Source organism: Zonotrichia albicollis, chromosome 12 (assembly GCF_047830755.1).
Source record: "Zonotrichia albicollis isolate bZonAlb1 chromosome 12, bZonAlb1.hap1, whole genome shotgun sequence".
NCBI classification, from domain to species: domain Eukaryota; kingdom Metazoa; phylum Chordata; class Aves; order Passeriformes; family Passerellidae; genus Zonotrichia; species Zonotrichia albicollis.
The window spans coordinates 11,903,971-11,927,567 of record NC_133830.1 but is presented as its reverse complement, the minus strand read 5'-3'; the positions used below and the strand labels follow the sequence as shown (position 1 = coordinate 11,927,567).

At 44.2% G+C, this 23,597-nt stretch overlaps 1 protein-coding gene across 3 annotated transcripts in view; it reads left to right on the top strand.

Moving 5' to 3' along the window:
• The window catches only part of FLNB (filamin B), an 88,462-nt gene that overhangs the window by 34,889 nt on the left and 29,976 nt on the right, over positions 1 to 23,597 (top strand). For all 3 annotated transcript variants that reach the window (XM_074549815.1, XM_074549814.1, XM_074549813.1), the window contains exons 5-21: positions 6,257 to 6,505; positions 7,509 to 7,606; positions 8,482 to 8,629; positions 11,741 to 11,859; positions 12,593 to 12,670; positions 13,432 to 13,594; positions 14,867 to 15,064; positions 16,752 to 16,889; positions 18,017 to 18,143; positions 18,678 to 18,814; positions 19,186 to 19,379; positions 19,699 to 19,812; positions 20,318 to 20,461; positions 20,801 to 20,924; positions 21,172 to 21,332; positions 21,874 to 21,964; positions 22,202 to 22,371. In XM_074549815.1, coding sequence (XP_074405916.1) covers positions 6,257 to 6,505; positions 7,509 to 7,606; positions 8,482 to 8,629; positions 11,741 to 11,859; positions 12,593 to 12,670; positions 13,432 to 13,594; positions 14,867 to 15,064; positions 16,752 to 16,889; positions 18,017 to 18,143; positions 18,678 to 18,814; positions 19,186 to 19,379; positions 19,699 to 19,812; positions 20,318 to 20,461; positions 20,801 to 20,924; positions 21,172 to 21,332; positions 21,874 to 21,964; positions 22,202 to 22,371 — 2,453 coding nt within the window. The remainder of the gene's footprint in view (positions 1 to 6,256; positions 6,506 to 7,508; positions 7,607 to 8,481; positions 8,630 to 11,740; positions 11,860 to 12,592; positions 12,671 to 13,431; positions 13,595 to 14,866; positions 15,065 to 16,751; positions 16,890 to 18,016; positions 18,144 to 18,677; positions 18,815 to 19,185; positions 19,380 to 19,698; positions 19,813 to 20,317; positions 20,462 to 20,800; positions 20,925 to 21,171; positions 21,333 to 21,873; positions 21,965 to 22,201; positions 22,372 to 23,597) is intronic.

Here is a 23,597-nt window from a genome sequence, read left to right as displayed (position 1 = left end):
TGTTTGGCATGTGGCTCTGCTCAGTGTGGTGTTTTCTTTGTTCCAGAAGATTAAGCCCTAATCATTGCTTAATTTTTCTGTCCCACAGCTGCTGTAGCTATTTAACAATAGGTGAGAATAACTAGAGGTGGAGAAATGCTCAAAGATGCTGAGATGTAAAATTCCTACAGTCTCTTCATAACTGATCCATAATTATATGAACTTTGTACGTGCTATACAAAATTCCTTCCATGCCTGGAAATAAGGAGTAAGAGCTGTTGGTGAGACTTCTCCTTTGTTTGGTATTGAGAACCATGGATTTGGTTTCTCCCTACATAAAATGCATAGAACAAAAGTTTAAGTATGGAAGACATAAAACATGAAGAGGAAGACCACTTTTTAGAGAAGGTGGATGCAAAGATCAGTGCTGGTTGTGGTTTAACTTCTCAGTGTGAAAATCAACAGCAAAGCTTCTGAGATGGCTCTATGAGATTGCGAACAAGCTGTGTTGACTGCAGCCTCAGCCATGAAACTATTTTAAAAAATAAAATTCACTACTCAAAAGCTGCTTTTTTAGTCCTTTCATTTGTTTTGCAATACTTCCACAGTCTGTATGACTATGTTGATTTAGTAAGGAAGCTGTCTGCCTCGGTAGCTTGTTTCCACTAATTGTCCAGCAGAGAATGACTTGCAGCTCTGCTGTAGGGCAGAGTTCAAGCAGCATTGCCACAGTTTGGGTCGTACTTATGCTTAATCTGAATGCAGAGCAGACTTGCACATGAGCAGAAGATACTAGTCACAAACTTGTTTATAATGCTTTTTTGGTTTTGGTTTTTTTTTAATTGTAGAATTATAGACCTAATAAAGGTCATATTGTTCAAGCCATGTGTTCCAAGTAGAATTTAGGGAGTTCTAATGGAGTAAATAAATGTGCAAGCTTCCAACCAGTGCCAGGTTTCAGTTCTGGCACTGGCTCCTGGGGCAGCTATAAGCAGAAATGCAGAGGATCAAGAACTGGCAGTTCTCTACTTGGTAGGTTGAGTTGGGAAGTTTTTTGTGGCTCAAGCCATAAAAATGACACACATTTGTCTCAAAATGGTCACATTGCTGGCTCAGACTAGTCATACTGCACTTGGACATCTTTCTTTTTGCTTTGGGGCGTGTGATTTTAGCAGTCCAAGTGTAACATATCATATTAGTATTTTAGTATCGAGCAACAGTTATAAATCAGTTTGAGCAGTTGAAAATTGATTCCTTTTCAAGACTGAGACTGGTGGTATGTAGTGCTGGCCTATGGAATTGCCATAATCCATATTTTGGGCTGCTTGCCACTTAGTTAATAGGATAATAAAAATGGAAGAATTACAATCTAGACTCAGAGGTGTGATGGAAGCAAATGAGCTCTGGTTCAGCCTGTTTTCCTGTTCACCCTACTAAGCAGCCACTTAATAGCTGACTAGGAAGCAGGATACTTCTACATAAAACTTAATGTTGTAGGCTATATATAGGTGCTTTTTTTTTTAAAGAAAGAGTATGCTTGCTTATTCAATACTGTTGTTGATTCTGCAGAAGAGCTTAAGTCTGGCTGGCAGGTTTTCTCCAGCAGTCAGCATGTATGTCATGTTGAGATGCACCCTGACAGCAGGACCTTGGCAGGGGCTGACAGCAGCTCCTGCCTGCAGCTGAGTGGGGGCTGCATCTTGCTGATGGCTGCTGCTATTTTGCTGATATTGGGTTATCATCAGGTACTTCTAGAGGAGGAAAGCAAGTTGGAGATGGGGAGTTGAAGTTAAAATGCACGTTGAACAGTGTAGGTGAGAAGGAAGGTTTGTGTTAAATCCAAACTTAAACATTTCTGTGGTTTTTGCTTCTTGCTGGTTTAGGACAGCATGTCTAGCCATAACAACTTGCAGACTGTCTGAAAGTGGTCACCTTGCAGCATTCAAAGTTTTGGAGTCCGCAGCAAGAGTGGCGGGAGAACTTGCATATCACACCCACAAAATTCTTAGTTCTAATAATAATAAAAAATCCCAAACCCACCAAAACCAGCACAAAACTCTCTTTCCAAACCCTTTATCCACTGGCTCTTCTAGATGACATCTCTAAAGTTGCCTGTTTCCAGTTGAGCTAAAGTCCTCCCAAGTACTAGTGTTGAAGCAAGAGGGAGGGCCTGTGCCATGGATTCCTGCTTCATGCCTGGGCTTCCCATAAAAATGTGCCCTTTGAAAGTAGAAGTCCAGTGATTGTCAGTAAGTATGAGTCAGCTGTGCAGGGACTTTGATCTCCAAAGCACACATCTCCTATGGAAACCAGGGAACATTGCTCTCTGCCACACCTGTAGGGGCATTTGCAGAGGTTAACATAAGCACTGTGGCATGAATACAGCAAGTTATACAGATGACTGTGCTTTCTCCAAGAAGGGTTACATTAAAGCTGTCTGCAATGATGCTATAAAGAGTTGGTTCAGCCCTGCTAAATGATCTTGGCAGATGAGATCCAGCAGCTTGCTTCCTCCAAGCCCCAGGAAGGCCGGGACCAGTGGCTGTCTCCTGCATGGAGAGGGCTCCTTTAATCTACGGAAACGTGGCTGATGCTATGGAGTAAACACGCTCTCACAGCTGAGGGCAGGCAATTTGTTTCTGTCCACCTAACTCATTGAAGCTGAAAGCCAAATGCAGCTGGGCTGGTGGAGATGAATTGTCAAGGGGCTGGGCTGTTTGGTTCAGAAGTACTGACAAGAGTGTGTGTCTCTATGCTGTAAATTTACTGTGAGCTTCAGTGGAGCACTTGAGAATCATGACTTTAAAGGTTCTGTAAAGCATTGACTGTGTGAGTAATAAGTATGGCTAAAAGTAATTTTTGTTGTAGGGAAGTAGTGGTGAAAGTCTGCTGTTTATGTAATCTGTTTTCCAGCCTGAGATGGCCAGAAAGTGTCTTGAAGCAGACCAGGGAGTGGAGGGAATTCAGTGGCAAGCCAGCTGAGCTGGGATACAAGCAGGGCCTGCAGTAATGATTGTTGGTTCTTAAGTGTCATTGGAATATATTATTTTTTCCACTGTCCCTACACCTTGGCAGTATTACACTTACAGTGTGCAGTCAGAACTGGTGGGGGATTCTTGTAAATTTGGTTGTACTAATTGTTCAGAGGGCCAGCTCTGTGCTCCCTGTACAGGACCTGAAAGGATGCATGTATTCCTGGTTGCCACTTTCATCTTAAAGCCCAAGATGCACTGAGTGTTTTTAGTCAATTAATGAAAAAGGCAGCACTAAAGCAGAGGCTCTTCTGGTGAGGCTGAGTGCTCAGCTGGAGCTGAGCTTTACAGCAGTGCATGGAAGCTAAGCCTGCTTTGAGCTGGACTTTGGTCTTTTCTTGAATATGGAGGGTTCTTTTATATAGTGATAGAGATTGTAAGCCAGTGCTGGGAGTGGGGTGCCTGTGAGAAGGGCCTGTGGGCACTCTGCTGGGTCCTGATAAGGTCTGTCCTGCCCAGGAGTTCTTCTCCCTGCCTACTTCCCACCCCAAATAAAAGCAGACAAGCCCTCCTCCTTAGCTTGGAAAAAATGACATCATGAGATCCCTATGCCTGTCAGGAAGCTGGGAGGCTGTGAGGGCTTGCTAACTTGCTAACAAAGTGCAGTCGTGGCAATGGCACCAACCCCAGAGAGGAAGAGCTGTCCTGTTCCTGTGGTGACCTTTTCCTGTCATCAGAGCAGCAGCCCTGTGCCCAGCCTTTTTGGATGAGGCTGGTGAGATGGGATAGTCTTGCTCTTGCTGGGAAGCCTGTACAGGCTGGTTTTCCCCAGGTCAAGAACCACAGCCCAGCTGTGCCTTTAGAGAGGGCAGCGGGGTGCTGGGGGCAGCTCTGAAGATGCAGCTGGTTGCTGCAGTAACCACAGTGCAGCCACATATAGACATTATTTATGTGCTATAAATATAAAATGAGCTATTCTTTATCTTGAGTAATATGTCTGTAGCATCATACTCAAGGTGGTTCTGTCCTGCTGGCATTCCTCCCTGGAAATGCTGCATAGTTTTCTGAAATGAGCTTGCTTGTAGCATACTAAATCATTGCTATGTCCCTCTAGTAAAAATGCCGATGTGGATATAAATCTGAAACTGAAGCTTGGAGGCATTTCTGGAGCAGAGGTGGGCTGGCCAGTGGTGTGCTCCAGCACCAAGTGTGACCTGGTAGTTGTGCCATGGAGTGGGAGGAAGGAGCTGCTGGCACAGGGGCAGGGAGGGCACTGACCTGTTTGTAGCTCAGCTGGAAATAGGACAGGAAAGAGTAACAGTAGGGTCTGTTTAGTTGTTGCTAGGAGACCCACTGTTTATGTGATGTAGACTTTTACCTTGGAACCTGTAATTAAAACCCAGTAGGGCTTAATCACCCCATAGCTATCTATTGTGTATCTTGGCCTGGATGTGTAATCAGTGAGCAGTCAAGTGGCAGACGCATATCGTAATCCTGTAAGATTAGTCAAAACTGATGTTAAAAAATCTCATGCAAATAAATCTGAGTAGAAACCAGACACTAACTACCCAGAAAGTCCAAATGCCTTTCAAGGTCTTAAGTTACAGCATTATCTGTTTAGGACATACTGCTCTATTGTGAAACCATGTAAATATTAACTGCTTTGCCTGAGCGTTGGGTTAAAGGGTGATTGCTATTTTTGATCACTATTCTGTATAAACACTTGTTTGAAAAGTTAGATCTTTTTGCATTGATGAGATGGTGCTGGGTTGCTGCTGTGGTCTCTACTGCTGAAGAGGAGTAGGTAAGGCACGCCCAGTGAGTGTTGGGCACAAGGAGGGTCATCTTGGAGGACTTGCCTGATAACATTCTGGATGTGAACTGGAGAATGCAATCCAGTTACAGAACACTTTTGCTTTGCTGGCTAAGACTCTGTAAGATTTCTGTACAATAATTCTGGTGGCATGAAAGAGATTTTATACACCTGTAATTGTCTTTACTCCTGCATATGCTGCAGGAGCTGGAGAGTAGACAGAAGTTTCCAGGTTACTTGTAACTTCTGTTGACTGAAAAGGGATTTCTCTAACAGCTTGCACTTGAAATGGAAGAAAGAACCAAAAGATGCTGTGCTGTAACATTCTGCTGAGAATAAGAGGAATTGTCAGCTGAGAGCATCCTGGAACATTGCAGAAGTGCTCTGATTTGTGTGAGCTTGAAAAACTGGAGCTGTTAGCAGTGTAATATAGCCTGAGTAACAACTACAAGCTCAAAGGGAGGGAGGTGTGAGAAACGAGGCCCACGCCTCAAAATTTCAAGAGTTTAATAAGGAACAAATCAATAAAGCAAAAGTAACAGCGCTGATTGTAACAAAGGCATCCAGTGTGTGACTCATTAAAGCTGAAGTAACTTGCACGTGAATTCACAGAACTTAGCGGTCACTTTATAAGGCCAAACCAATGCAGAAAGGCATCCTGCCTCTGCAGACTTTGCTTTTGAAAATCTGATCTTGATATCCAGCAGCCTTAAACTTAGCTCCATAGTGTGTCTTAAAGCAGAACAGCACTCGGGTGATAAATTTTTCTTAAGCTGGAGCATGATATAGAAAAGCCAAAGCTGGCTCTTTTCTGTAGCTCTGAATTTGCAGAGTGAAGGGATGATGTCTTGTGTTATGGAGCAAAGGATTGTCCAGGGACTTCACTGCCCACCTTGCTGATTGTACACAGGTCTTGATATGTCCAATACAGACCGATTCCAAACTCTGTATTTGCTTGTCTTCACTACAGAGCAGCACTTCATTTTATTCCCTACCATTTAAAAGGCAAATTATTGATGTGTGTGGGAGACATGTTTCTGTATATAAATGGTGTTTCCTAAATGATGCTTTTATCTATGCCCTGGAGTGTATCATGCCTATTGGGATGCTGGTTTTGTGACCTCCATCACATGCTGTTTGGCCTTTTTCATAAGATACAAATGCCATTACAAAATATGAGGTGATACTTATCCAAATCATAGTACTAGAGGTCTTAAACTGCCACTTCTCCTGCTGAAGGAGCAAGTGACAAATCATAAAGCTGAAGAGCAAGTGACAACTGGAGAGCACTGAGTCCTTTGACTCCTCTCTTTTTGCCCTTTCTAATGCTTCCTGTGAGGAAGGGCGTCTCTACCTGAACAAATGTCTGCAAGTGCCCTGGGTCAGTTTTCTTGTCCTTGATCACTTGCATGAGTGCAGGCACATTGTTTTAAAAACACACCTCTTTTCTCTAGAATGGCAGGTGATCAGTTGTATGTATTTTGTCTTCCAGATAGCAAAGCCATAGTTGATGGAAACCTGAAGCTGATCCTTGGCCTGATATGGACCCTTATCCTTCACTACTCCATTTCTATGCCAGTGTGGGAGGATGAAGGTGATGATGATGCAAAGAAGCAGACTCCTAAGCAGAGGCTGCTGGGCTGGATCCAGAACAAAATTCCCTACTTGCCAATCACAAACTTCAATCAGAACTGGCAGGATGGCAAAGCACTGGGTGCTCTTGTTGACAGCTGTGCTCCAGGTAAGTCCTTTGTTGTGATGGCCAGTGTTTTCCTTGCTTGTTGTCTTTATGGCTGCTCTTCCTATGGGAGGAGGTTTTCACTGCTGAGCTTGAGACTGGAATGAGGCTTTCAGAAAACCAAAAGAGTCCAAAGAGACCAGCTGCAGGAAGCAGCAAGTTGTAAAGTTCTTGGCCAAGAGAAATTCTGACCTGTAGCAGAATGTGTGATTGCATTATGGGAGGCGCCACATCTAAGCTTTGTATTGGGTGCAAGGGACAAGAGCACAAATGCTGGCTCCTAAATGGAAGAAAGGATTGTTCCCACGGCAAGTGCCAACAACCTTTCAGCGTCAGGGTGCAGTGGGAGACTTCATGTCTTCTCCTGAAGTAGGTTTGCAGAGGGAGCACAGAGCTCCCTAATTGAACACACTAATTGAAATGTCAGTTTAGCAATCTGAGACTGAGCTGCTTAAGGCAAATAATTTGAAGTAGTGTGAAAAAGGCAGAATTTCCTCACTTTAATAAAACAGCCTTGCTAGTGGTATTGCAGGTGCTCATCTAATGCAATCTAGGCTGCTGTGGCAAGTGGTTGAAGTGTTCTTTACCAAATATGCTGCAAGAGAACTAGTGAAGCATAAAGGATGGTAGATGTATTTGTGCTAAATTTAGAGTGGTTTCTTGCACAAGTTACCCAGAGAGATGGTAGATGTCCCATCCTAGAAAACATTCAAGGTCAGGTTGCACAGAGCTCTGTTGAAGATACCACTGCTCATTGCAGGGGTGGTCTAGATAACCTTTAAAGATTCTTTCCAGCCTAAACCATTCTATGACTCTGCACTGATTATTGCCTTAGAGTTGTTTCACTAAGCAGCACGTGCTTGTCTTGTTTTGGCTACTTCTGCAAAGCTCTGATTGTCTTTCTGCAGAGCAGTGTAATGCAAGGGGATCTAGAGTTCATACTTGATTTCTTCAGCTAGAGAAGCCCCTTGGCAGATAACACACAACAACTGAAATGTGCTTGCAGGCTTGTGCCCTGACTGGGAGAGCTGGGACCCGAGGAGGCCCGTGGACAACGCTCGGGAAGCCATGCAGCAGGCGGATGACTGGCTGGGTGTGCCGCAGGTAAGGCCGCCAACCTTGGGCTGCCCGTGGGGGCACAGGGACCAGCTTTGGTCTTGTCACTAGCTGAAGTTGAAATTGAAGAAAGCAGGTGAAGCTGCTTGAATGCTTTCAAAAGTTACTCTTAACTCATGTAGAGTTGCCTGAGAAAGGGTGCACTGTAATGAAACACACTATTACATTTCAGAGCTCTGGTTGTATTTGTGTAGGTGTCTCTGCTGAAGAAAGCTGCTGTTGCAGCACGTAAGGTAGGAGGTAAGGGCCTATGTGGTGGTGTCTGACATCTTAGTCCATGGAGTGAATTTGTTTTCCTGCATTGAATTCCACAGAAGAAAAACTTACTGGCTTAGGAAATCACCTGCAATGATAATGTTCAAACAGAGAGCAATGTATTTACAAACTGGATTATTTTCATGCTGATAAAGTTGGACAGAATTCCAGAAGTCTCTGAAGCAGCTTGTATTGTGGAAGCAGGAGTCACAAGTTTTACTTTGCAAGCCTTGCAGTTCAGAGCTGTTGTATACAGGATTATGAATTACTCACTTTTTCAGTATCAATTATCCCCATGTCACTTTCCAAGGGGAACATAACTGCTGTTGTCTTGCCTTGGTACCATTAAGCTTGTTGCAGTCTCCTGAGAACCCCTAGTAATCAAAGCAGAAAAAGCCCCCAAACCACACTGGGATAATTATGAGCTTCTTGATTTTCTTGTCTGAGATAATAAATGATGTTGTGTGTATCAAAGGGAAAATAAGTGTAAGAAATCCCATTAGCATGTGGGAGTTTTGAAATCTAAAGTCTGTGTCATAGTTCTGTTTCTGTGTTGACCTGCGGTAACCAAGCACTGGTACAATATGCTTAATTGCACTGTCTTTCAGGTTATTACCCCTGAAGAAATTATCCACCCTGATGTGGATGAGCACTCTGTGATGACTTACCTGTCCCAGTTCCCCAAAGCCAAACTGAAACCAGGAGCTCCTTTAAAACCTAAACTGAATCCAAAGAAAGCAAGGGCTTACGGCAAAGGTGAGGACTTGGTGAGCTGAAGCTGCACAGAGCAGTAACTCTTCAGAAAGCTGGGTGGGGTTTTCTGCTTATGTTGAACTTCAGACCTACTGTAACTAACTGACTTCAAAGTTTCACTTGTATACTCTTGGTGTGGTGCCTGGTTTCAGAAATACATGGATATAGTCCAGAAGGCACTCCTAGTTCTAACATGTAAATTTCCCAGTCTGAACCTGTTCTGCAAGCTGCCAGACTCCCATCCACAGCTGGAAGAAGTAGCATGATATGGGGCTAAAACTACCTTGGTGTGGAATTCAGGCCAGCACTATTGCTGCAGATGGGTGATGATCTGGCAGTGACTGCTTCTTGTGATAAAGCACTCCTTAAAAGAAGAAAAACCTCATCACCTCACTATCTCTCTGGCAGGCTCTCTGTAGAGACAGTTTTCCATTTCCCAGGCTTGATGTGTGTTAGAGTGGGGTAATTCTAAATTACTTACTTGAATCGATAGTGTTGAATACTTTGCACATGTACAAAGATGGGTTGGTAACCCTTGAGACATTAAATAGTGCTGAGCCTTGTTAGCAAGGCTGTATTTACTGATTGGAAGGACTGAAGGCTGAATTTGCTGATTATCCATAGATGCTTAAGCAACTGTAGATCTCTGTAGGCATTCTTATTTTTAACTGACCTTTTAAATTGATAATTTCATATAACTATTGATGAGGTTCTGTTCTAGATGGGTGCACAGTCACAACTGAATAAGTAACAAATTTTTACCTTTAATATGGTTGGCATGTTGGAAAGCATCTCTTCAGCATTACACTTGGCTCTCCATTCTGCCTTAATTTTTTTTTTTTTTTTTTTTTTTACATCTCTGGGCTGCTGTTTGTCCTTCAAGACTGTTGGAATGAGTGTGTTTCAGAGTTGGATATACAAAAGTGAAATGGAAAGAAAAGAACTTTCCTTATTTTTTTTTTCTGGTTCTCTTATTTGCCTGGATTTTTTAAACTTGATTTTCCATTGAAACATAACTAGTGGAATGAAGGGACATGGACTTTATTTATGCACTTAAGAGAGTTGCTACAGTCAGAGTGGGTTTAGCACCTATCCAGCTTGGGGTTGATGTTCTTTGTTGGTGCCTTCCACAGCAAACCACAATACACAGACACATTTTTCAGGTCCCAAATGTGTAAATGACTGATCAGCCTGCCTCAGTCTGTCAAGTCTGGCTTTAGTCATGTTTATATTCATTCAAAAAATGAAATTACTTTGTCTGCTTTCATGTGTCTCTGGAGCCTTTGTAATGAAAATTACTTTAGAGTGAGTGGCTCTTCTTGAAAGATTGATGCTTTCATTAAGTTAATTGCCAAAACAGAGTCACTAAATATACTAATTGATAATTTTGACTGCTATGATATGTCAGAAATGGAAGGTGATTCCAGCAGCAAGGGGCTCAGTCTTTGACTGAGCAGGGTCTTTTGGACAGGTGAGAAACAGGTTTTCATGCATCTAGGAAAAGATAACTGCCAAGTGCAAAGTGGGTCAGTCTTAGCTCTTTTTATTATCCTTTTTCATGTAAGCTGTTCGTAAGCTCCCAGCAAGAGTCTTGGCTGTAGCACACCACCCTGAGCACCGTGAGGGTTTGTGCTGAGGACAGCCATGGGTAGAGCTGGTGTGAAATGAGCCTGCAGAGGGGATGTACAGGGTTGTGTAGGTCATCAATGGTTCCAGGAGTTCTCATTTAACCACCCAAAGCAGGCCACTTATAAGATAGTGAACTCTAGACAAATGAAGTCTAGGCTAAGAAGGTTCTGCAACTAAATGGTGTCCTGGCTGACACCTCTGGTCTTCAGAGGAGGATAATGAGTCCTTCTTGTGCTTGCAGAAGGCATGATAGTTAACTTGAATGCCATATCCTAGTGCTTGTCTGATGGACCTGAGAGACACACAGCAAATTCGCAGCAGTTTCAGCTAGATGATAATCTAGGGCTTAGTTTGAAAGAATGAATATGTCAATTGTTAACACCTTATCAGAATGCTCAGATTTCCTAGCAAAAACATGGTCTTCCTTGCATTACTCTCAAGTTACTGTTTTCTGAAGATAAACAAGTTCAGGAATTCTGTTGTTCACAACCACTTCCTTTACAATCTATCAGACATTGCACTTTCCACTAATTGTGCTGTGGAGCTGGAGTGCCCATGGTTTTATGAATCAGCCAGGGAGAAATTGCCTTGGACGGAAGGGTATGGATGTGTTTGGGCTAGTCTGGAATCAGCAACTTTGGGAAGTTCTTCCACCCACTCAGTCTGACACCACCATGACAGATGTCATGACCTGGGACTGTGTACAGGGAGATGATGAAAGCCTGCTGGTAAATGCATGCTGTAGCAGGCCCTGTGCTGGGGAATAAGGAAATTGATTAAAAGTTAAGTGGAAACCACAAGAAGTAGCAAGATTTTTACTGTTTTAAGAGGTTCCTGCATGCCATTTGTACAGTGTACACTGGCCAGGTAGTCTGAGCAGATTTCAAAGGACAGTAAATCTGAGCAGTATCTGTACTGCTGGATTTTGAAAATGGAGGAAGATGGGGCAGTACAGATAAAAATTGTCTTGCTTTAAGCAAGTCTTTTACTTTTGGCTCTAGAGTAATGGCTTCACCTAAAGGCTTCCCAGAATTTCTCTCCTGCCTCTCTAGTCACCCCTCCCATGGTGCAAGACCTGTGTGAAGAGAGCAGCTCCTGAAGAGCAGCTAATGCTCATATCCCACTTGCTGTCAGCATCAGCCCTACACTTGGCAGCAGTGGGAGTGACCCTCAGTGCCTCTCAGGATAACTGGTTTTCACCTGAATCCACACAACAGCTGGGTTCCTGACTTGGTTAGACATTGTAAGATGAGTTGAGTGCTGATGATTCAACCAATTTTTGAAAAGACTCGTACTATAAGAGAAGGCCTTACTGTGAACATCATGCTGTGGGCAGAGGGTAAACACATGATGTGCAGAAGTCTGGGGAAACTGATTCTGATGGCTTGCAAGGGAGAATGGGTTGGACAGCCTTTGGGCAGCCTCCAAACTGTCTTCCAGGTTTTGTGGCAGCAGCTAATGTGCTGTTCTGTATCTGTGTCACAGGGATTGAGCCTCATGGGAACATGGTGAAGCAGCCTGCCATCTTCACAGTGGACACCATCAGTGCTGGGCAGGGTGACCTGATGGTCTTCATAGAAGATCCAGAAGGAAACAGAGAGGAGGTATGTATGTTAAGTGTCTTGTATGGAAAAGTCAGATTGGTCTGAACGCTGTAGTTTCTGCGGTAACCTTCATCTTTCACAAGTGAGTTCTTGACAAATAAGTAATCTAAAAAGAAATTGCAAAATACAGTTTATCTGAAGTGCAAGAAGCCTCAACTTTTCTTCATAATTGCCTTGAAAAACAGTCACTACCTGCAACTAAGCAACACAGCTCCAGTGTCCAGTAGTTGCAGAGCTTTAGCTTGACTGGCCAAGTACACTCTGACCTGCTTTTAGATAACATACATCAGTAAATCACTGTCTGCATTTACTCATTCTGCAAGAATGGCTAAAGCAGCTATTTAGATGCCATGAATCATTTTGAGTTAAAATGCTGGTTTTAATGTTTATAGAAACTTCTCATCCAAGTGTTCCACTTGATCATGTTACAGCATTCCAGAGAAATACAGCTGTACATTGGACTTACTGTCTCCTCACTCTTGGCCTGCCTCAATACAGCAATTAACAGCAAAGGAAAGGGCTGGCTTGGGAAGATGGTAGCTTGCTTCCCCTCTTGTAAAGACAAAACCAATGGGATTTTTTCCATGTGAGAAGAGGGGGATAGCAGGGATCCCTGCTTTCACAGCAACAAGAATCTAACAGTGCTGACTCTGGAAATAGATGGCAGTATCAGTAAAAAGTTCAGCTGGTATGTGTAGGCACAGCTTGATGAGGGGTGTGTTTTCTCTCCTAGGCGAAGATAACACCGTCCAGTGACAAAAACAAAACCTACTCAGTACAGTATGTTCCAAGGGTGACAGGACCTCACAAGGTGAGTTTTGTGTCAATAACCAGAATTCTCTTGCTAGACACACTGCTCCGCTGGTTGTTAACATGAGCCCCTGAGGGCTCCCTGTTCACTGATGGGTAAGAGCCAGCTAAGGCATCCTGAAGAAAAGTTAAATTGATGTGGCCTTCATTCTCCATCTGGCTTTTGGGCTACTCCCTTTGCAAGGGGAAAGAAGTGTATGTTGGGAGAAAGTGCATTTGTGTTTGGGTATCAAGTGCCACAGCTGGGTCACTTTGTGCAACTCACAAAGCCAGTTCTGTGGGTTGTCACAAGAAATGCAGGTGAAAACAGCAGGTTGTTTCTGTGAGGTATCTCTTTGCTGATGGTACTGTACACTGTAGGGATTTTGCAGAGAAGGATTCCCTCCCTTTCTCCCTGGATGCCCATAGTCACAGGTTTATGATGGCTGATCCTGTAGGGTGGCTGGTCCCCACAGCCAGCCTGAAAAAATAAAATGCAAGTTCTGCTGCCACTTTATTGCTGGATGAAGATCTACCTTATATTAGCACATCCCGATTCAAGCTTCCATGCTGGTGTGCCTGACTCTAATCAATGGAACTTTAAGAAGGTGGCAGCAGTTAGCATGGATCTGATGAGGGTTGTGGGACAGATGGTCCCTCACCTCTGAGGGAAAGAGTCTTTGTGTTAGGAATGCAGGTGCTTGACCCTGCACTTAGCTTTATGGTGGTGATCTGAGCTCTCCCTCTGCCTGATGGGTCCAAGCTGATGCTGTCTGTCCCTAGGTTTCAGTCCTGTTTGCTGGGCAGCACATCTCGAAGAGCCCATTTGAAGTGAATGTTGACAAAGCCCAGGGAGATGCAAGCAAAGTGACAGCAAAAGGACCAGGACTGGAGGCAGCAGGGAACATTGCCAATAAACCTACTTACTTTGACCTCTATACAGCAGGTAAGCAGGATGAGTGATGATGGAAGTCCTGCAGTGTCCTCAAATGTGAGAACCTAAGGCCTTGGAAAAATAGCTGTAAAGTGGATGAGGAGTTGTAGCCCCATCAAACTCACAGGTGAAATAATAGCTGGGCTGCTCAGAAGGCTTCAGCTGTGTATGAAATATTTGAAGTGCAGAGCTGAGCTGGGGCAAGAGGCTGCTAATCCTGACCCAGAAATTTGCCATGAATTTGCTGGATGGCAGCAGTCAAGTTCCTGGCTGGTTCCTTTCCCCAGCTCATTTTGAAGAAGAATGTGACATGTTGAACATAAATGTGAAAGATAAACTGTGAGCCAACTGTAAATGTGTAGTGGATTCTATATTTAGCTCTACAGAACCTGCTGCAGTGCTGCTTTGAGTTCATACTTCAATGATGAACTGGTTTCAACCTCTATTGTAATTATTAGAGGGTTACTATCTTCATTAGGGCATCTCCATCAATTATTTGTTACCTGTTATTAGGCCAATGCTGTAGCCTAGAGGAATGAGTCAATAAGATGCTACAAATGTTAATTCGTTTAGAACAATGTGAAACTACTTAGGGCAGTTACTTGTAGCATTTAAACACCAAAATATGCTGAGTAGCATATTTGAAATTGCCTTCTGCCTGAGGGAGCTTAGAAATAAAATTAAATGTGGTTATAGTGAGGCAAGTATTATGTTCAGCCTCTAATTGGGAGAGGGAGTGGTCTGAATCATGTAAAGACATGTCTGGCCTCTGAAAGTGTATAGAAAACTCTTTCTGTTGTATGATGAGTTGAATAAGATGTGAGAGGAGCAGGTGTCTGAACAAAAGTGAATACATATAGTCCAGCAGGGAGAATCCCTGTCAGACCAGCATTCATTTGTCTCCAATCTCTTAATCTAAACCACTTCAAAACTTGAGAGATTGAACTGACTGGTAAAGCTGTGGGCTGATCTGTGAAAAAGATGCTACAGGGTGGTGTCCATAGGGTGACCAGGCTGTATGTATATTCAGTGCTATGTTGTGAAACCCTGTGGCTAGAGCAGCAGAGTCCTGTCAGTTTGACTCTGTGGAATGCCACCATGCTGTCTTGCCCACTTTCTGCTCAAATGTTTGATTGCTGTCAGCAAAAGCTGAACACAGAGGCTGTGCTTAGAATTGGCAGCAGAGGATGTCTGGCTGAGCCCAGACAGCTGGTGGTGGTCTGAAACAGGGTGCCTGTTGCTGGTGGGGAAGCCAAGGCTCAGCTGGGCTTGTTTCCTTTGCAGGTGCTGGTGTGGGTGACGTGATTGTGGAAGTGGAGGATCCTCAGGGAAGAAGCCTTGCTGAAGTTGTAGTGGAAGACAAAGGCAACCAGGTCTACCGTTGCACCTATAAACCTGTTCAAGCTGGTCCTCACATTGTCAAAGTGACTTTTGCTGGGGAGGCAATTCCCAAAACTCCTTGCACTGTTCTCATTGGAGAGGGTATGTTTTTTAAAAATGCATATAAATGTAGATGGGCACTTTTCTCCATGGATGTGGTCACACAATATGCTTGGATCATGCCTTTTATATTCTCTGTACCTTTCAACGTCTTGGTCCTGTTTCAGTGGGTCACCTGAGTACTCTCAGAGTAAACTAGTGCTCTCTAACAGTAATAAGGCTTTTGTTGCTAGTTTCCTTTCTGCCTAGACTTACAAATGTTGAGCTACCCTTTGAATTTTTTGAGTTAATTTATCCAGCTATGCAGTGTCTTGCTGTTTTCTACCCTTGTTCCTCAAATGCCTATATTTACTGTTTTCCTTCTTAACGGACACCGAATTTGCTTTCTGTTCCATCCTTACCTGCTCCTATGCTTTTAGATCTCTGCTCATCTCTCCTGAGCTACCCTCCATTTGTGGAATTTTGGACTTCACTGCTAATGGCTTCATAGTTGGTAAGAGGTGTGCAGGATGCTCCGTCGTGTTTGCTCTTTGTAAGCTTCTAGCCTGCAGCTTGTCCCAGCCAAAAGGATTTTTGGTTTTGTTGGGGTTGGGGAGGAAAGTTGCAAACGAACTGAAGCTTTGTGTGACCCAGTCAGTGAAACTGGCTTAACCACAGGCTGCCTGACGCAGCTGTGTGAGTGCTCTGCAAGCTGTTCCCACTCCACGTCAGCCACGCTCCTGTGTGTTCCACTGAGCTTTCAGAGCTGGCAGATGCCACACAATCCCCACTCACACCAGCCGGTGTAGGACACAGGGTGATGTTGGCTCCTGCAGGGGTGGGGGAAAACCTATAAGCTGTTGTATAATGAGTGAAAACCTAACAAGCTGCTTGGCAGACTTGTGCTCCTGCTGTAAGCACGGCATGCTTGAGGAAAATGCGTGTTTGGTTTACAGTGCTGGGAAGCTGTGGTTGTTTGTAAGTCTCTTCAAACCTCTCAGGTCTTTGGCGTTGAAAACCTCATGACAGCTGGGATTGTGTAATGAAAACTATTCCTAAGTGTGCAGAATTTCTGTAGCCACTCTGCAGGCCCAGAAGAGTGCTTGGAGTAAAGAGGCCAAGAGAAGCCTAAGCCATGTGTAACCCTCCTGCCCCACCCTGCTTCAGGCTGCAGAGGCCTTGGTGACTTTGCTTCTGTGAAAGTGTGAACTGTGACAAGCAAGGGGGGTTTGATGTGACATCTTTTAACGAAGCACAGGCAAAACTCAGCTTTGCTAATAGCAGTTATCCCAGTCATGTGCTTCTGAAGGACCAGCAGAATAATACTGTTCACTGGGGCTTATCTGCAAAGGGACCCTTCACCCTACGCTGCAGTGGGCCTCAATGCAAAAGGCGTCAGGAAGGTTGTGTCTATGGCAAATATCTCTATGTGATAGCTGTGTAAAAGTCTTGTATTGATAAGTGGCATTGAATTGGAAAGCAGAAGGGCTTCAGTGTTTGCAGTCATTCTAAAAAATGGTCTTGGACAGGGTCAGTGTTGCCTGGTGGCACTGACTGCTACTGCCTAAAAGCCAGGGGGCATAGACGGCGCTGGGCAGACTCACATCTGTCTGCCTTAGTGCTGTAACCTTCTGCTGAAAGCTAAGCTGTGGTTGCCCTGAGTCAGTGTTAAACTGAAGCTTGTCCCAGGCTGGCTAGGCTGGCTATGTTGAGATCAGAGACAGTAGTAATGCCTGAAGTTCCTTTGCAGCCTGCAACCCCAGCGCGTGCCGTGCCACTGGCCGAGGCCTGCAGCCCAAGGGCGTCCGTATCAGGGAGACGGCCGACTTCAAGGTGGATACCAGAGCAGCAGGGAGCGGAGATCTTGGAGTGACTATAAAGGGACCAAGTGAGTGCTGGGGTGTATCTGTGCTGTGCATGTGTTTTGGAGAAGGGGGAGGAGCAGAGCCTGGGAAAAGGAAGAGCAGGAAGGAGATGGTGTCCTGATGGAACTGATGGGATCTGTATAAAAAGCCAGACTTCAGAATGGTTTATCTGTGTCTATTGTGGAGGTTTTGATCTGCAGGGCTGGATAAGATTATATCTGGTTTTAGTTCTTTCCGTTTTAATGTGTCAGTTAGCAAAACTGAGAAAATCCATGCATCTGCCTGCTGTGGCCTCCAAGCTTTATGGGTACACATTGCATCTTCATGCAGTCTGTGGAAGCAAGTCACACACCATGGTCTCTGGCATGATGGAAATCCTGATCTCATAAAGCTGGGAATGGCTCAGAGCTGTATTCCTGGTGGCACTAGCTGCTTAGGCACACAAGCAGAGGAGGAAAGGACCCCATAGGCTGACAGAGACCATCTATGAGGATCCATCCCCAGGTCCCTTGGTCCTGAGCCCTGGATGTGGCCCTCTGCCTGGGAGGATGGGAGCACAGGGGCTGCTGGCCCATGTGGCCGCCAGCAGCAGTCCCTGTGTGGTACTCTGAGCCCGCCACCTCCCCCTGCCTGGAGCAGCATTCAAAGGTGCATTGTATTGCCTTCACCTCCTCCACACACACAGAGCTCTGACTGTGTGGCTTCGTCAGGCTGGGGGGAAAAAAAGCAACAGACATATCAATGTAAATTTCAGCGTATTAAGCTTTTCTTCCTAAATTCTTCATCTTGAAGAAAATGAAAAGTAGGCATTCCCTGCATACTTGTGGTTACAAAGTCTGACAAATGTTAAGCTTTTTTGTTTTAACATATGACATGCATCATACTGCAGACTAAGAAAATAAAACACAAGGGAACTTATTAAGTCTGGTAACTTAAAATACTTTCTGCTGTATTTCTTCTGGAAGTGTTTGCTGTCTTTGTCCTAGAGGGCACATAGAACTAACTTCCCTTATAACCTGACCTTTTTTTTTCTGGTGGAAGAAATTTATTCTTGCAAGCTAAAATAAATACTAGAAAACATGAACTTGTCTGAGTAATTGAAAGCAGGATGGAAACTGTTAAGTTCAATGCTGAATTGATCTTTCAACAGAGGGCTTGGAGGAGTTGGTGAAACAAAAAGGCTTTATGGATGGTATATATGCATTTGAATATTATCCAGCCACACCAGGAAAGTACGTTGTCACCATTACATGGGGTGGGCAAAACATCCCAAAAAGGTGAGTCAAAAGTAGCTTTTTGGGCATTTTTATGTCCTTCAGTGGGTTGTGTAGTTGATAGGCTTTTAAAGCAACCCTGACCTTTGAAGAAGAACTGGGGAGACAAATTAGTGGCAAGTTGTTGTTTTAACTTTTTGTTTTTAACAGCCTGGTTTTGGGCTGCAGCAGCTTGACAAAGCTCTGAAGGGTGACTTGTGTCAGTCTTTCTAACACAAAATCATTAATAAAAAACCTGATAAAACATGGTGGATCATGCAGCTTGGACTTTGCTGTAAGATTTTGAAGGACTCTGTTTCAATGTCCACAGCTATAGCAAGCAGAGCAAGTATTTGACACTCGGGATTTGTGGTGGAAGATGGTGATGGGTTGGATGACATCTCTGCTAGAAAAACACTGCTGGGCCCTGTGCCACCACATGGTAGCATCTATTAATTTGGAAAATTCAATGTAGACCCTCATTAAAATGCTTGGGGAAAAACATAGGTGCTGTATTTGTCCCCATTTCTAATATCATGCTTTGTTTTTCTCTGGTAGCCCCTTTGAAGTTCAGGTGGGTCATGAAGCAGGTCCTCAGAAGGTGCGAGCCTGGGGGCCAGGACTGCACGAGGGAGTTGTGGGCAAGTCAGCTGACTTTGTGGTGGAGTCCATTGGCACAGAAGTTGGCTCTCTTGGTATGTTACTGGACTGAGTTTCCCTGAAATATTTCTATCTTGCAATGCTAGCAGTGAACTCACAAGAAACAATAGGTTTCCCAACAGTAAAAACCATGTCTGTAAGACATTGTGGTCTAAACACTAACATCTATAGAGTATCAAAGGCATGTCCTAGAGACAGGAGTGTGTGTGATGGAGAGTGTTAATCTGTGGTTTTGTGGGATGAGATCCAGAAGGGAATGATGGATGTATGATCTCCTGTACTGCTGAAGAAGGGTCACTGAGAGATCAGGCATGTTTAAGGCTAACAAAAAGCTATTTGTGGAAGTGGTGTTAAGTTAGCAGCCCCCACAAACCTAACGTGAGGAACCTACTTGTTCCTTTTTCAGGCTTTGCAATAGAAGGCCCTTCTCAGGCTAAAATTGAGTGTGATGACAAGAATGATGGCTCATGTGATGTGAAGTATTGGCCCAAAGAGCCTGGTGAATATGCTGTGCACATCATGTGTGATGATGAGGACATAAAAGACAGCCCTTACATGGCCTTCATTCGCCCGGCTTCAGGAGACTTCAATGCGGATAAGGTGAGACACAGGAGTTCACCCATGGCACAGCATGTCTTGGATGTAACTGCAGTAGAGATATTTCTAAAGGATTCTGGTAGCAGACCCTTAAACTGCCTCCTCTTAAAGCTCTGAATTTGCCAAGATATTACCCAGCCAGATACTCCTCAGCTTTTTCAAATAACACTGTTGTGGTTTTGATTTAATGTAATGAAAACTTGCTGAAGTAGTATCACATGCTTCATGGGGTTTGTGGAGGGGGCAGGTCTTCATACATAAATCACTTAGTTTTGTTTCTCTTTCTGAACTGCAAACTAATACTCTTGAGGTGCTCTTTTAGGTGAAGGCTTATGGCCCAGGCTTGGAGAGGACTGGCTGTATAGTGAATCAGCCTGCTGAGTTCACAGTTGAAACCAAGGATGCTGGGAAAGCACCTCTGAAGATGTACGCACAGGTAAAAACCCAAAGGCAGCTGTGTGAAACTGCAGCAAAAGGACTTTAATACTGTTTAGAAAAATGCCTTAAGTATTCCTACTCACTTACACACCACTTAATTCTGGGCATGTGTAATTCAAGTCAAAGCTCTGTGCTTTGATCTGTGTAATGTAGTCAGGCAACAACTGAAGACAAAGTGACTGCTCTGAAGTATATGAAGTACATGGCTTTGCTTCCTTACTTGGAAGCAAAGCAAGGTTTAATTTCCTTGAGTTGTCATTTGGAAGCACTGAAGTGTCTCTGAGCCTGTGAATTTTCTGTGTGTTGTAGGATGGTGTATGAATGAGCAAGTGTTAGATGAGGAAGACTTGCAGGAGTGTAAATTGCATATTTCTTCAGTATTTTTGAACTGCAGTTCTGGAGAAAAAAAAATCCTGACACATTCTGGAACAGTCTTGAGCTGTTCAAACTACACAAACATTTGTGAAGTACCTGAACCTTCTGCTTGTATTACTGCTTTTTAGGATGGAGAAGGAAACCCTATTGATATCCAGATAAAGAGCAAGTCTGATGGTGTGTTTGCCTGCTCCTATGTGCCAGTTAAACCAATCAAGCATACAATTTCTGTTGTCTGGGGAGGAGCCAATGTGCCCAATAGCCCATTTAGGGTAAGTACAGAGATGAATAGTTCTTAGTTCTAGCCAAATAGGACATGGGTGCTCACAACTACTTGTTAGTACAACTAGGGTGTTAAAGCCCTTCTGTAGACTTCAAGGAGGTGTGCCCTTCTGCTTCCTTTTTTTTAGAAACCTATCCACTTGTATAAATCTTTCTGTTTTTACAAGCTCATGTGGTGGTCTCCTATCAGCCCAGTTGCAGCCTGAGCGATTTGGGGCCATTCATTTGTGCCTGTTATCCTGTAGTTCCTCTCCAAGCAATGCTCTGGCTTGGCTGTGATCTCAGGTGTGACAGAGATATGTGATTCTGACCCTAGTGAATTTGTGTAGGTCCTTATAGGTCAAGGGAGTCATCCTCAGAAAGTCAAAGTGTTTGGACCTGGTGTGGAGAGGACTGGCCTGAAGGCAAGTGAGCCGACCCACTTCACTGTGGACTGCACAGATGCAGGAGAAGGTAAAAGCAGGCTGGGCTGTTCTGTGGTATTAGAATCACAGGTCATGCAAGGAGGGGATGATGTTCCATGCTGGTTTACCTTATTTTGTGGAAAAACCTTGGGAAGCAGAGCATTGCAGTGAATTGTGATCTGATCTGTTTCATTAGTTAACATGGTGACTCAGACAGCTAGAAGGGGGAATGGTCTGGCTCTTTGGCTGGCAGTGTCTGTGCTGTCCAGTAGCAAACCTCCACTTGCTTTTCCTAGGTGATGTCAGTGTTGGAATTAAGTGTGATGCTCGTGTGGTCAGCAGTGAGGAAGAGGACATAGATTTCGACATCATCCACAATGCTAATGATACATTCACAGTGAAGTACTCACCACCTGCGGCCGGGCGCTACACTATTAAAGTGCTTTTTGCAGGAGAGGTTTGTAATCTTCATTTTGCAGCCTGATGTTTTGAGAATCCATTTCTCTGCTCTTTGATCACCATGCATTTGCCAGTTCACAGCTGGCTCTTTCTACATCCACTCACATGCACTTGGTTTGGTTGCTGTTTCTATAGCAATGTAAAATATGGAAAATTCTTTTGTAATAATTACATGTATACAAGTGAGAGGAGTTGGTTTGGGACGCTGAAGTTTGTGTAATGTGTTGGACTGGCATAATGAATGTGGTCTCCATAGTGGGGTAAGGCTGCCTTCTGAAGGTAAAAAACCTAAGTTGCTTTTCAAGGAAAATAGGGGAAATTTTTTTCCTTAAAAATAAAAAACAGAGAGAGGCAAACTTCCAGCTGTTAACTTTGCCCTGTATTTTGAGTTATACTAATCAGTAAGGCAATGTTTAAGTGAGGTGAAATTTTACTCAAGATTCTGGAATTAGAGCAGAATTATCTTAAAACTATTACCTGTTTAATTTTGGCTAGTGAAGAGTGACTTGGTTATTTTGGGAGTTGTGTTTTTGTTGCAGGAAATTCCTGCCAGCCCATTCAGAGTTAAGGTGGACCCCTCACACGATGCCAGCAAAGTGAAAGCTGAAGGACCTGGGCTGAACAAAACTGGTGAGAGCTGGGTGCATGCAGTCTGACTGATACTGGATCCCGAGGAGCTGTTGCAGGATGGTCACAGCCTGGCTGAGCATTGCTGGGATGCAGCAGCGGGGTGGGGGGTCAGGCAGTTGCAAACAATGCTTTTCCCTTGATATTTTGCTTGGCTGGGCTTTATTGGTACTGAATGCTTCTTGAGGAGAGTTTCTCTGTGTGAGCTGTGTGTAAATTAGAATTAACATTTTTCTTCAGGTGTGGAAAGTGGCAAACCAACACACTTCACTGTGTTCACCAAGGGAGCTGGAAAAGCACCACTGGATGTGCAGTTCAGCAGCTCAGTGCCAGGAGAGGCTGTGATGGATCTGGATATCATTGACAACTATGACTATTCCCACACTATTAGGTACACGCCCATACAGCAGGTATGTCCATCTTCTGTAGAGGCGCAGGAGTGAATACCTCGTGTTGTTGTAGTGCAGTGACCTCCCTCCCTAGCACCTGTGCACAGTGGAAAAAGCAGAAAAAACTTGCCAGGGTATCTTGTTCCCCAGAATCCCTAATGCGTGCAGTGGAGTTGGAAAGCAGTAATGCAGTTTTTCTGGTGTAGTTATTGATAGCTTGCCACTGTTTTCTTTTCTATGGCGAGGAGAGATACTGATGCAGTAGCACACAGCTCACATCATCATTCCATACCTTATCAGTTGAAGAAGAAAGGTGGCAAACCTTCCCAGACTCCACAATGGAGCTGCCTGCTGCCCCAGCTGCTGCAGTCCTGCAGAGCTGAGGTTGTGGTGTGCTGCCTGTCAGCAGGCTGCTGGTGTCAAAGGAGCTGGAGTGCAAACCAGAGCAGGGACAAAAAGAAGAGTGAGTGGTGCTGCACTAGTTCCCAGTAGGCAAGTGATGAAGTTGGTGCCTTTCTAGCAGCATCATTAAAGAGCTGAAAGTGGAAGCTCCTAATAGCTAGAAGCATTTTTCCTTGCACTGTACTTGTATGTTTGTAAAGGGCCACTAAATACCAGAATGCACAAATCTTGTATTTCTGAGGATATAGGTGCTCTGGTGCTGGGATGAAGGTGCTTTGCTACTCTTGTTCTCCTGAACAACCAAATGTACTAGGTCATCTGCCCCAGCTTCTTTGAGTGGAGCTATGTAAAAGTGAACTGATAAAGAAAAGTGCAGTATTATTTACCTGATAGTGCTGGTTCAGAGTTCTTGGAAGCATCATAGAGCTAACGTTTGTTTTTTGATAAAGCAGTTGCATGATCTCAGGATGTGGCTGGTGTGCCTGTTTGGAGAGGCTTTGGCTTGTTTAGTCAGGCTTGGTATGCAGAAGGGAGCACTCCTCTGTACTCCCATGTGTTCATGAGCAGTACCAGATTTCTGTGCTTCACCTGAAAGTCACCAGTGAAACAAGCCCAAACCAGGTTTTCCACTTCCATCTGGAGAAGTACCATGGGTCATGGAAGTGCTGTGGGCTTAAAGGAGATGCTCATGGAGAGCAGTGGCAGGAGAGCAGTGGTTAAGAGATGAAAATAGGCTGCTCAGCAATTAGAGTAGTCTTGTTGTCCCTCCATGCTGTGAATGAGACTGTGGACTCCTCAGAGCAGGGAAGGATGGAATAGGTAGTTAAATTCCTGAGGGGCAGCGT